This window comes from Phalacrocorax carbo, chromosome 16 (assembly GCF_963921805.1).
Source record: "Phalacrocorax carbo chromosome 16, bPhaCar2.1, whole genome shotgun sequence".
Taxonomy (NCBI): domain Eukaryota; kingdom Metazoa; phylum Chordata; class Aves; order Suliformes; family Phalacrocoracidae; genus Phalacrocorax; species Phalacrocorax carbo.
The window spans coordinates 13193683-13207803 of record NC_087528.1 but is presented as its reverse complement, the minus strand read 5'-3'; the positions used below and the strand labels follow the sequence as shown (position 1 = coordinate 13207803).

The window sequence follows — 14121 nt, the reverse complement described above, 5'->3', positions numbered from 1 at the left end:
AAACCACATCTCTTTACTTTTGCAAGTGAAATTGTGACTAATTGTTAGGATTTAATAATCTCACAGATTATTAAAACTGTGAGAATATTAAATATAATTTCTTTCCAGTGTTGTCAACTTGTGTGATTTTTATAAAAAGACATTTGCTGTTCAGTGTGTTCCTTATAGACCTAATTTATTTTAAATAGAGGGTTCCTTTTAAAAAAACTAAGATATGTAAGGAGCTAAAACTAATCCTGTGACTCAGGTGTAACCTGAAGACTCAAAAAGTAAGGCCAGCTTTAGAAAAAAAACCCTCACTTGTTGTTTATAACTTTATTGTATCTTTTCAGAAGCCAGTCTCACGGCTTCTGGGGGGCTTGGTAAATAGGTGTTGGAAGCTCGCTCTGGCAGCACTGGTTTTACTTGCACTGTATTATTTTCCACACTATTTATGCCAGCACGGAGCATGGTGATGAGGACCTTTTTTGACTTCCCTTGCCCCAGAGCTGTTCTCAAGTCAGATGGCTCTGGGGCAGGGCATTTTACATTATGGAAATAGTTTAAAATACAAAACAATCTGTTTTTTTTAAGAATAATTTCCATTAGTGCTAAGGGGAAGAAAACATGGAGATTTTTTTTTTTTCAGATGTTATAAAAACCTATGAAGCAATGCCTAAACTTGGGGGCAGTTTTGCCCAGATGGCATCCTTAGAATAACTGCCTTCAGCGTTAAGAGCAAGTGTTTTCGCTAACATATTTACAAAAGCTTGTTGTAGTGTATCTGGGACTAGGAGATAAATTACAAGAGTATCAATGACACCAGACCTTTGAGGTTGTTCTTTTCACTAAAGACTCAGCCCAACCTCTGCAGGCGGCAAGCAGTGAGGAGGAAGCAAGCGTATCACCGCCTGCCTGGGACTTCTCCCCGTCCCCGAGACATTGCCTCCTTGCAGAGATCCCCTGTCCCTCTACCCTTCGTTGGCTCGCTGAAGGTGTTAAGGACACTGTGTAAGCGCACCAGCGGCTGCTCTGCAACGGCAACGAGGATTTCTGTCTCAAAGGCAATGGCTGATACACGTTGTATTTCCTACAGCTGTGGGGGGAGAGTACTGTGCATTTGTGAATGTGTGAAATTCACAGATCTGCTGACATATCAGCTCCAGTTTAAAGCTGGTTCTGACTTAGACGAGAAACTGTCAGAGAAAACCAAAGTGATAAAGCAAGTTGTCTGTGATTCAGTGAGTGAAAAATCATTTTCTCTGAATAAACAATGATCTTTGCCTTGACATGGTGTGAACAGACCTGTTTTGCTGGCAAAGTCTCATTTTGAGATATAAACTCAAGACCCTCCTTTTTGCAGCCATCGGAGATGATTATAGTGTGGGTTGCAAAGACGGGAAATCGAGTCCTCCAGCCCTTTTGTTCATATTTTATTTTGATCAGTGTTTGTTGTCTCTCTCAATTTCCATGACAACTCTAACTGACAAATGTATTCTTCATTATGTTGACAAAAATAGCCACGTTACACAGGTTGATGTGTGGTACCCATCTGCTATCCCAATGCACCATTCCTGCTTTTACTCCTCCTGCTTGGGAACACTGATATTTTATTGTTGGTCTAAGTTTCTTGGAAAATTTCACAGCAGAGGTATTGAAAGGCAATTAATATTCACAGAAAGATTACTGACTGAGATAGCTTTCACTGCACCAGCTTTTAAATAGCAGCATCTCTTATTAATACCATCACTCCTAATAAATGCAATTAAAATTGTTGACTAATGAAAATTTTAGTGTTAATTTAGATAATACAGACTCTATAGTTGCAATTAGAGCTTTCTTGATTCTGCAACATGTTGTTCAGGGAGGGAGAGACTATCATCTCTGATTACATGTCTGTCATTCAGTAAGAAGAAAGCAATTTTTCAGAGCCTCCCTTGTTAACATCAACCAAGAAACTTCTTGAAGCAGCAGCAGCCAAAGTTCTGAAGTGGTACTTTAAGTAAGTCACTTCAAAAGTCAACATTGTTAAGATGTTTTATATAAGCACTTGCACTGATGAATCCACTGAATTTAACATTTGCCATTGTGCTGTGTTCAGCTACGAGAGGTGCATCAAATCCATGTATTGCTGCAAGGACAAGGTTTTGACAGATCCGAATATATGGCGTTGTTGCTGTGAATTTCAGTTTCTCATGTTCTGTGCCCTGGTTTCTAGTTTTCCACAGAAAGCGAGATACGGCATTGAATTTGGAGCAAGTACTTCTGTCACTGACATTTCCCCATGTTAGTGCTAATCCACACATGGAGACAACATCTGTTGAGTCACTACTTTGCTCACTCTCTCCTTCACGGCATTCTCAGGATCCCTGGCTGTTTGGCACGGAGACGGTCGGTGCTGGATTGAGTCAGTCCGTGCTGTAGCTCTCAAGTGGTATTACAAGCTATATGATCTTACCCGTGCCTTTTGTGGAGGTATTGATGGAATTGGGGCTTCGGGCAAGGTGTGATTTGTTGCAGAAGCATTCATAGTAATATCTACAAGCACTTGTCTGCTTGTAGCTCTAATTCTGGCCCTAGCGCACATGACCTGTGACGAAAGGTGGAGGGATTTGTCCAGCTACGGGATGACAGAGCCAAAGTCGCCTTGTTCTTGGCAGTGAATGTAATAAGGATCAACCGTTACAAATTGTGGGTTGGGAGGTTCAGCCTGAACATAGTGAAAAAAAGTCTTCTTTACCAGAAGGATAGCGCAGCCCTACAACAGGGCACCCAGAGAGGCTGGGAGGGCTTTGTTTTAGAGATCAGCATTTTGGTAGACAAGCCATGGCTGACCTGATCCAGTGCTGGCTGTAGTCCTAGCCTGAGCACGAGGTTGGACTAGACACTTCCAGAGGTTTCTTCCAACCATTGCTTCTGTGGTGTATCTTCAACAAATGTCCTGGGTCAGTGGCACCCACGGGGAACAGCTTCACAGCCTCTTTCTTTCTGTCATCTACAGGCATTACCGCTGCTAAAAATGTGACCTCATTTGTTATAAGAAGCCCCTTTTTCTGATGCCTTCCTCCCCCTTGTTTGCTCTCTGTGTTGAAGTACGGCTTCTAACTAAATTCAGTCCATGAGAAAGACCAAAGTTTTACACTCTCTTGTCTCCTCATTGGGAAGCCTTTCCAGAGGGGAAGTTTGGCTTTCCTGCAGTTTTTAGAGCAGAGTGGCCTTCGGTGCCTTCTGCCTCATTTGCACCGGCGCGGTATCCCAGGCAATCGCTCAGCGCTCCTGTCAGGGCATTTGCATGACTTTCAGAGCCCTTTGACAAGCGCCTATTTTTTCAGTTGATCTGAACAAGGTGTGACACCAGCATTTTTCAAGAAGCTTTCTCAGTTGCTCTCCGTAGTGGAGCTGTACGGGATGTGAGCTGGAGCATTAATGGGGCAGAACACCTCTGCCCATCAAGAAGCTTCTGCCTCGCTCTGAGTGTGCCCTTCTGTTTCTATAGAAAATAGCTCATTCACTGTCTTTTATACTTCACTTGTCTTTTCCACTTCATGTTCAACTGCTTACAGCTTCAGATTATGCAAAACACTCTGAAGATGTTTGTTTCAGCGAGAATTTTGCTTGAAATCCAGAAGAACCTTACAAGCTGTGCAATATGTTTTGCCACCACTTGTATGAACGGTAATTTGGATTCTTTATGTCTCTGCATAACTTTTATAGTTGCCACTTTCTAGCTACAAAATCCAGCTACGTTTTCATTGTAATTATCATTTATTTACTGCCTTGCTCAGCTGTTCTTTGGGGCATTCTTCAGCTACCTGTTTCTGCTACAGACTTGTAGCACTGAGAAGTTAATCTTCGTGTGCGTTTGGCGAGTATAAACCTGAGTGACTGGATTTTTACAAGGGTGCAGTGTGGTCTGCACGCCTGTACAAAGAAAGCACCCACCCATATAGAGTTTGCAGCTCTGTTTATTGAGATTTGTGGCTCCCTGGTCACCACAACTGCATGGTGAAGTCTCAGTGTCATGGTTTCACAGTGTGTGCACCAGACTATGCAGATAGAGAGGTGTATGCATGGGGGAACAAGGAGAGAAAAATAATGTGAATAAGATGAAGACAATTAATATTCCAACTGTGAAATTCCTTAAAAAGCCAGTTTTGGTGAGCTTGGCGTGCCTGAGTCTCTGTTTAGCTTTGGACACTGGACACAAAAGCACATTTTTCCATCAGTTGTGATCTTTGCTGCACAATTCTCTTTGTGTCTGTTGAAGCCGTAAGGAGATTGTTTGCAGACTTGCAGCTCATGGGAATGCCAGCAGCGTGCTCTCCTGTCAGACATGGGCTCAAAATTTCCAGCTCCCATCCAAATCTGGCATTTCTGGGATAACCGACAGTAGCAAGTGCTTTGTCACCTGAGATTTCTCAGTTCTGGTTTCAAAACAGGAGTACAGATTTCTTCTCGCTTTGGGTTACGGAGAAATTCATTGTGGATATTGCCAAACTCTTTCATCCTTTCCCACACCATCACTTCCAAACTCCCATGTCTCAGCAGCCGTGTTGCTGGGGGGAGGGCCTGGACACCGCGTGTGGCTTCGCTGCCTGGGGAAGGGCGCTGCGGTGACGTGGGCGAGAGCCTCAGGGAAGGCTCTGTTAGGTGCAGGTGTTAGAGCTGACGTTCTGTGGGCAGCCTTGCGACACATTTCAGTTGAGAAGACCTTCCACAAGTGTGATGAGCTCCTCAGCCTCGCTTTCCTGCGGCCTTGCAAATGGGCCCTGTTGATTCCTGTTCCCGTGGCAATGTGGTGACGACAGAGCTGGGGAAAGGAGAATGCACAGAGTCTGATCCTGGTGGGTTTCTGGCTGTGGTTCCCAGGCTCCCGCTGTGACCTTTTTGGTGGAGCAAAGCATGAGCAGTCAGTAATGTTAGAAAAATGGTTCAGAGGCATGTAGGGTGGTTCTTCTGAAGACCTTCCTTGAATTTTTCCAGGCTCTCTCATCTATGGAGGAATTCAGAAACCTGGATCGGGATATTGAGGGGTCTGCAAAACGGTGGAAAAAATTTGTTGAATCTGAGTGTCCTGAAAAGGAGAAGTTCCCTCAGGAATGGAAGAACAAGTCAGCTCTGCAGCGCCTGTGCATAATGAGAGCCATCCGACCCGACCGCATGACCTACGCTGTCAGGTAGCAGCACTTCTTTACTGACTCTGTGATGCTCTTACATGCAGGCAGCTTTGGGTCTGTGTTTTCTAGGGAACAGGAGTAATTCAGGAATATGTTTAGATTCTTTTATTACAGAATGTGAGTTCTGCAGAATCGTTTCCTATAAAGAGGCTGCTGAATGAGTCATCTCTGGACTCTGCAAGATAGTCCACACATGTCATTTAACTGGAATTTCTTGGTTTGGGAGATCTAACCCCAATACCACCAACAGTGATGGAGCACTATAACTAACACTGGGGGAGGAGCGGACATGCCAAGTCAGAAATGAGCATCATCGTGCAGGTGTTATATATCTGCTTGAGTCTTTTAATGATCAATACAACTTCTAGAGTCCTTTACGGCTGATTGTAGTTAATAGATCAGTTATGGCTGTTCCTTAGGCGCAGGGATAAAGTGTAGAAGTAAAGGAGTCTTACAGAGGTTTTATCTTTCCCCCCCCACCCCTAAAATGCAAAATCTATGTCATGCTACTTCTGAAAGCTGTAGTTGTAAATTATGTAGCGAAGGTAATGAGGCAAGTCTAAACCTTATGAAGCTATGCAAAAGCAAAATGCTTGTTCCAGGAGAAGCTAAAGGTCTTTCACTCCATTAGGGCTTGTTTTTTCCTTCTCTGTCCTAGTACTCTATGATTTGACATTTCTGCAGTGCCTGTGATAATACTGCCTCTCAACTAGTTTATATTGCTCCACCATCTGGCATGCATGTGTATATGGGTGAATGTAGCAGATTGTATTGCTCAGCGTATGAACTAGATTTCTGCTGTGCTTCAAAATTCTCAGAAAAATGCAGGCAAGAGTGAGTGAAGCCTCCCTATGGTCAATGTTATTATGTTTGATTAAATTAAATACTATAATTTATCATAATCATACTATTCTAAACCATCTTTTTAATTTCTTATTCTTCTAGGGCTGGATTCTCCATGTGTTCTGTCAGCTGAAAAGATAGTTTTTCCTGTTGTTGTTAGTTTGAGTAAACTAAGCTCTTGTCTTTCTGACCCTTTAAGTGTATATTTAATTTAAGCAAGTTTAATTAATTTACTTCAATCAAAATGGTGTACTCACATAGCTCAGAAATAACTAGAACATAAAGTTTCAACACCTTTCATATTCCCCTTTTACGAAAAGGTAAGGGAATCCAAGTTCAAAAGTTTGGCTGGATATTTTTAGGGTCTGGGCATGTAAAGCTTTTCCATTTCCACAAGAGCATTTAAATGTTTTGTTGTTTTATTTCTTAACTAGAAGTAGGTTAGAACATAAACATATGCAAAGAGTAATAGTTCACAGTGCCTTCTCCAAGACTTTGTGCAAGTTTGTGACTACAATTCTTCTTGAAATACAGGACAGTCAGACACTAGGCCCAAAAGGCTTAAGAAGAGCTTTAGTTTAGGGAGATCTCATGCCCCAAAAGCAAATGTAAAATTATTAGTCGTAACAATGACAGCCAAAATGTGTTTGACCTCCTGGTTCCTGGTTCATGATAATACCATGGTCACTCCTTAAACCTTTCTTCAGCCTGCAGTCTGGCTAAGACAGATACTGTTCCCTTAGTGAAGAAATTTGCTGTTCCTAAGAGATCCACCTCTCTGGAAAATATGGGTCTGTTCATCTGTCCTTCTCATGTCAGTCAGTGAAGTCCAATATGCTGATGTAGGAAGGAAAAGTGGTCTTTGGATTGAGCTTAATACAGTCAACATTCCTGACAGCCACCACACAGAAGGCTCTGCCGTGGTCATCCGATGTCTCGATTTCCTAAGCAGTGTCAAAGCTGTTTGTGTCTGTGACCCTTCAAAAAGTAGGGGATCTTGTAGAGCCCTGGGTTGCTGCATACTCTGATCATGCAGATTTCAGCCTCAACATCCCTACTTTAGCCAGCAGTGTTTCAAGATCATGTACATATGAACAAACTCATTGAGCTTTAGATACCTGCAGTGTCATTGGATCCACAAGTTGTTTTGCAGTGCTCAACTTGCAGATCTTTTCCTTCTGTATATCAGTTAAATCTGCTAACATTAAGTACCGTACTGATGATCATTGGACATCACTGCTAGTCCTAACCTTCCCGTCTTTCTGACAGTCTTGACAAGTACTTCAGTGCATTTTGAGAGTCAAGGAGTAACCTGGTAGCCTAAACACAGGTGACTAGGGGTGTTTTAGATGCCCTGGAATATCCCTACTTCATTTCCAGCTGTTGTTCAGAAAGATGCAAGATGCTTTATGTCCCACGTCATATGTGCCAGCTCCATGAAGACGGTCTAGGAAGCTCTTTGGTATCTGAAATGATCCACCCCTGTACAGGCTTCTTGCATTTCCCTGTCTTGGAAGTTAGGTTTTTGAGCCACCCTTCATAGCAGATCCCTGGGGATATTTGCACAGGTTGTTTTACTGCCTAGGCCTAAGGAGCCATCAGGTGAAACCACTCTTACCCTGACTCACTCCATAAAGCCTCGGTGGGAACAGTGCTCTAGTGTCCATCACCAAGAGCCATCATTTCCTCAAGAGAGATTTCCCAATGTAAATACCTATTTCATCCTTCAATCTTATTGAAAAACACTAGCAAGGAGCTTCTTGCAACACCTTGTGCTCCCGTGCGTCCACATCCACGATGAGGTCAGATCAGTCCAGCAGCTACTAGCAAGGTATTCCTCGGTCATGGTGAAGTCTTTCCAAAAGCACTGGTACTTCTGCCTTGAGGGATAGACCTCTGAGATGATGCAGAAGGACTAAAGAATCTGGTAGCTGGCACCTCCAGCTGTGCTTATGACACTTGTATGGACTCTTCAGATAAAGGATCTTAAGCAGCTGTGGCTTCATATAACCTTGAAAAGCTGTAAGCCAGTCATTTGTCTTGCAGGGTGTTTTTGCTTTTTGTTTTGGCACCATTTCTCGAATCCTACTGTTTATACCATGAACCACCCCTAGGAACTCCTTGTCTGAAAGACACCAAGCGTCGGCACTCTTCCAGTCCTGTCTCTGAGGACAGGCCTTCCTTTCCTGCACGTGTGGTCCATTTCAAAGTCTCCAAGTCACATCAGTTGTGTTTCTGAATCACCAAGGCATCATTCCATAGAGCTGAGACTTGATGTAAAACAAGAATGTAGTGACCTCGTAACTGATGGACTTCTTAAAATTTTGTGGACTGAAGCTTTCCAGCAGCAATTTGGCCAATCTGACCCAGAACAGAAAAATCTACTTGAACGAGGTACCAAACAATGTGGAAGCTTTTTCTTTTTGCAATCCTTTAGGCATTTCTATTCCAACCGTCTCTCGCTAGTCCTTAAAGGATACTCTCAGCTCTCTTAGAAAAATTTGTCTGCCTCATTCTGGTATCATCTACCAGGTGAAAATGGGCTGATGTTTTTCCTCCCCGTGGTACTGAGGTTTTCAAAAGGCCTGAGTCGTGCAGCTACGCTAGAGGAGTAACTGCTCATTCCCGGGGTTTGAATAGAACATTCCTACCTCTGAATCAGCATTCACTGTTTCCTCTTTTTCTAAAGCAGTGAGTTTGGAAGCTCACCCTGGGGAAATTCAGCCTGGATGGTCGGTCTCCACGTGCTGTACTCTGTGCAGGCAGCTGCTGTGGAGCTGAATTTTCTCCTGTTCGCTCAGTTGTATTTTTCCGTGCGACTCTCCTGCCAGGCTAAGCTACACACACTAGATATTCTTAGAGCTCTTCCCTTTCATCTTTTCAGAACAAAGTAATTTTGTAAATCATCTGGACTTTTTGTGACTTTTGGTGATAAATCTAAAGGAATGCTGTTTCCTCTCAAAGGCTGTATGGATTACAAAGTACACAGCCGTTTTCTATACATTAACTATTTCTTATCTCCTGAGATACCTTTGTCAGAATCAAGCCAGTACTTGTATTGAACTTCGGAATACAGCGCTGGGCTGGCAGGTCCCACTGTTTTCCCTTCTCGCTTCCTGTGGTTTGTCGGATGTCGGTGTGCCGTGTGTCATCTTACCCCTGTAAAAAGTGCCAAGCGTCGCTGCTGAGTGATAACTCCAGAGGCCCAGCCTGCCGATGCTCTCTAAAATTATTGCATGTCCATTTTTTTTTTCATTTAGTTTCTAATTTCTTTAAATTGGCAAAACCAAAACTAATTAATTGATTGTTTGCAGGGGAATCTGTCTTTTCTGAATGATGGTAGACTGGCAAAACTTTTTTCTTTCTGGCAGAGATTTTGTAGAAGAAAAGCTTGGCAGTAAGTACGTGGTAGGGAGATCCCTGGATTTTGCAACAACCTTTGAGGAATCAGGACCTGCAACCCCAATGTTTTTTATCCTGTCGCCAGGGGTCGACCCACTGAAGGATGTGGAGAAACAAGGTAAATAAATCATGGCTCCAAGCGTACCACGGCATTGCTTTTTATCTTCTGCAAATTATCTTGGCATGACGTTCTTGTTCTGTTCTTTTTTTTCCTCATCTCTTTGTAGATAATGGAGTAATCTGTTAAAAATAGATAATTGTGAGAGGATGTGATTGTTGTTTTGTGGTTTTTTTCCTTTTTTTTTTCTTAAAGGTTTTTGGATTTTTATTTAAAGTTTAATTTAAACTTGTCTCTTTTCTGCATTGCCTGGATTCCCAGTGTGGTTCACACTGTAACGATTTCTGAGTTAGTCTTGTACACAACCTATAATTTACATCAGAGGTATCTAATACGCTGTCAGATAAGTAAAAATAAGCAACAGCTCCCTGCAATGGTCTGCTGATTAGTGGCAGAGGTTCCAGTTTTTAATCCCATCCTTCCTGAGTTGATTTTGGTGCGGATGGTCACATGTTGTGCTGTCGGCCGGCTTCAAAGCCAAAGGGGTTTCTCTAAGGTGCCTTATTTGAGAAAGCAGTGATTTCCGTTGTGCGGCGACCGCTGTAGTCACTGCCTGTGCTCTAACGCAGCCAGCGTGCAGAGTTTTCTCTGGGTCTCAGCTCCGCTATGGAAGAATTACCATTTTCAGCCTGAACATGGCAATTACAGCAGGTCTGGAAATGGGGTCACTGCTGACTCTTGAACAGAGGCAACAGCGGTCACTTCTTTAGAGACTGTTAGAGCAGAGGGGCTCCATCTCTCCAGAGCAGGGGGGTCAGATGCCTTCAGGTACTGCTTTAGGGCTGCTCCAGGTTGCCATTTTGCTCATCAGATGTCTTTTCTCCTTCTCCAGCAATGCGCCTCACATATCTCCAAGACCATGACTTGTGGTCAAGCCCCAGTGCTCACAGCAGTGTGGAGTATAGTGTATTTAAACTGTCTGAATTACATATCAGACTGCCATAGTAGAAAACTGCTGGCTGGTTTTGAGCAAGCAGGTCTCCAGTAAACATCAGCAAGGCTGACAGCCCCAGCAAAGAAACCAGTAACACTGAACTAAGCCATCGTCCTGGCAAGTGGTGGAAGAAAGTTGACCTGTGGGTTTCTTTTCCTCTCTATGATGCATCTTCTGGATCATCCCAAAATCATGTCCGAGTCAGTCTTTACCTACATTCCCACAAGCAGCTTTCAGAGGTGTTAAAGGCCAGTGCAGCCAAAGCCATAGGCCAGATCGCAGTTCTCAGGCGTGGGGAGTTCCTGGGCTTTGCGTTGTGTTTCATGCTCTTTCTGGCCTGATACCGGGTCTCATTACTATGAATTGAAGGGGACCCTCCTGAGGGAGGTCCTATCCTGTGCCTGGCTTCCCTTTGGAGGCACGCCGGTGATCCTGTCTCTCGCTGTGTTATTTTCTTACATGGGAAATGAAGAACTAAAACCCAACCATGAATGGTTTAATTGAAATTGTAAAGATAAGTGTAGCTGAGCACCCGGAGTTAGTCAGCCAGAAAAGTTACAGTAAGTAAAAGTGAAAAAAGATCTAATGAAATAAAACCATTGCTTCAGAGCCGCTGCAGTGGCCTTAAAGCCAGCCTTGCTGCGGTTTGGTTTGGATTCGTTATTTGATATTTTTTCTGCCCTTCATTAGGTTTTATTAAAGTGCAAGTGTAGCTAGATAATTCCTGTGAATGGAAGACAGCTTCTTCCAGATGCTGCCCATTCACGGGGCCTTGCCTTGGCAACACGGGGAGGACCCTGCAGCACGCACTTCTGGGCTCAGACAGCTCCCCCACCTCCCTGGGGCAGCCCGCCTGCACCGTCCCCTCCCCTCCCCAAACCAGCAAGGAAGAAGGAAGGCTGGCATCGTCTTTGGTGAGGCAGCCAGCGCAGGCTCGCTGTGTATCCCTCTGTTCCTATCTATGAAGTGGAAATAACAACTTATATTCATTTTATTGTTGATCACGTGGTTTGGGGTAGCACCCAGCCTTCTGTAAATTTGCCCCATCCCTTCTTGGGAGGGTCGGTCTTGAAGGCAGAGGAGGAGATTAGCAGTTCTCAGCGTTGGCAGCCACCAGAGATGGTGAGAAAGAAAACTGGAAACTGTCAAATATGGGGAGAGCTATATCCCAGGGGGTCGCTGTAGTAAGGCTAACAGCGCTCGAGCTCCTGGAAGAGTTTGGATGTTTGTTTTACTTATGGCCATCTGTTTCCAGTCTTGTACCAAGTGCTGAATCCTAAGTCTTGCAAGACAAATCTTTTCCTTGTTTTACTATAAAACTTGCCTGCTTCTAGCAGAAATCATGAATTAAGTGCGCACCATCTGCATGAAGGCAGATCTGCATGCAGAGATGAGTGTAGGCAGTCCCAAGGGATCAGCACGTGGGGACGTGTGTACTGACTCCCTGGCTGAGCCGAATGCGTCCTGCTACGATGCGTGGAGCCAGTGTGGGCGTCTGTCGGACGGCTTCCCTCTGGCAGCACGGGCTGCTGCTCGTCTCCTGAGGAGCATGCAGCAGAGCAAGCTCCCGCCAGGCAGTTGCTCCTCCTGTGAGGCAAGGAGCAACCGGGGTCCCCCATCTTCAGATGACAGACAGATTCAGAAAACTAATCAGGAGGTCTTTAGCCATGATCACTTAAAGGATCTGAGGCACTGGGGTGCTGCAGAGAAATCAGGGGAGTCCGAAGGGGTATCACAGACTAAATGAAGAAACTCTAAATCCTTCCTTCAGAGCAGGGTGGTAAATGACATGGGTTTTGGGGTTCCCATGCTGCAGCGTGCAGAGAGGGATGTAGAAGGGGCTGTAGGAGGTGGTCTGCAGGGGCTCCTGGAGCACCCCTTCCATGGGCACTGCTGCAGTCCACTGACCGTGGGCCTCCCCACACGCATCGTGGTGCGCGCAGGGGCAACTCCACACCTGCCAAAGGCCATCATGATCCATGAGAAATCTGGAGCGCTGACTGATCTCTTGATCCAAGAAGTTTGGGAGGCCTTGGCTGAGGCCACAGGAAGCTCACACAGATTTTGTTTCAGCAGCTTTGGGTTCCTAAACTTGCTGCTGGTTCTAGCATGCGTTGCAGGATGCATTTCCCCACTGCACAATGTCTTGTTCAAAGCCTGTTTAATCAGCAGGAAATTATTTTAATTTCCTATCACTGTAAAAATATGTTTTTACACAAGGGTGCAGGGGAATAATGTTCTTTAAACAAGAGGCACTTTGTAATAATGTACCTTTGTGTTGATGCTGCTATGTAATAAAAAGTGGTTTGGAAGAAGCTACTGCTGTTTTCAGTGCTTTGGCAAAGAGTGTGTGAGAGACAAGATAACTATTATAAGAGGTGTGATAGCTCTTCTGTGAGGGTGGTTTTTGATAAGACTGAACTCTGCCTTGCCGCTGCTGTGTGAGCTCGCCTGTGCCGCGAGCATTTCCAGGTAAAAGTGCTGAACATCGCTTTTTTTCTTTTCTTTTAGGGAAGAAACTTGGTTATACATTTAACAACAGGAATTTCCACAATGTTTCCCTTGGACAAGGCCAAGAGGTAGTTGCTGAACAAGCTCTAGATCTGGCTGCGAAGGAGGGTCACTGGGTCATCCTTCAGGTAGAGTGTCTTTGGGACGGTCCCGCCGGTCTCCCCGTTACCTGATGCTGATCACCATATCAAGGGCAGTCTGTCGTTCTGATCTGGGGGGAGACAGGACAAAGTGTCTCTGTGTGTCCAAAGCAGCCGCCTTCTAACTGTTTCTTGTTGCTATCTGTTGCTTTTATTGGGCACCGTCATTTCGGTTTTCTTGCTCTTTGAGCCTTCTGTAGGGTGTGTAGTTGTAAGGAGGCCTCTGAGGGAAGATTGTGCTACTCTTTCCCATGCTTTTATTTGCTTCATGAATAAATAAAGAGCTTTGTTCTTAAAAGCTGTTAGACTAGTTCTCTTACTACTGCTCAAAACCTGCAGTGTATTTAAATGAGCGATGAGAACACGCACACCGCCGCAGGAGAAGCAGAGGCTGTCTGCAGTGGTGCCGATTCCTTTATGCGTCCCCAAACAGGTAAATGTTTGAAGCTCTTATCGCAACTCGGCACAATGTTTCAGAGCCTTTTAGGGTGCGAATAAGCTCTGTCTCTGTCAAGTGCTCTCTGGAGCCACTTATTCAGTGAGTGCTTGGGTTTGCTGATATGCAGTCAGTGATGCCAGCTCTCACTACAGGTCTTGGGAGCTCCCCTGATTTCCTTGATGGGAATTTTATAAATGTTTATTATCACTGAATTGTTTGGATAAAATTAGATTAAGACAAACCTTTGAGTCCTGATCTCAGCCTACATGCCTGATTTTGGATTTAAATTAAATGCCATTGATATTTTAATCTTAATTTTTGCTTTTTTTGCAAGCTCCCTCTAAGGTAGACGATGCTGAGCTTTTCAAGGGCTTTTAATACAGATGGCTGCAATACTGGCATCTGCCTTTGAGATGGTGAAGATGAAAATATTCAGCTTTCTGAGACATATTGCACTCAGTAATGCGAAGTGAAGGGTTCTTTTTTATGATGATGGTTGTAACCTGTAAAGATTCTGTAAGGAACCTGTAAAGGATCTGTTAGCAATGTCAGCTTCCACGTCTGTCGCTTCAGTGCTA

The 14121-nt window shown here is 44.3% G+C and overlaps 1 protein-coding gene across 1 annotated transcript in view; it reads left to right on the top strand.

Moving 5' to 3' along the window:
• LOC104047038 (dynein axonemal heavy chain 9) overlaps window positions 1-14121 on the top strand; it is a 143710-nt gene that overhangs the window by 88316 nt on the left and 41273 nt on the right. The window contains exons 22-24 of the mRNA XM_064466991.1: window positions 4963-5156; window positions 9371-9519; window positions 12965-13092. Of these exons, the coding sequence (XP_064323061.1) occupies window positions 4963-5156; window positions 9371-9519; window positions 12965-13092 (471 nt within the window). The remainder of the gene's footprint in view (window positions 1-4962; window positions 5157-9370; window positions 9520-12964; window positions 13093-14121) is intronic.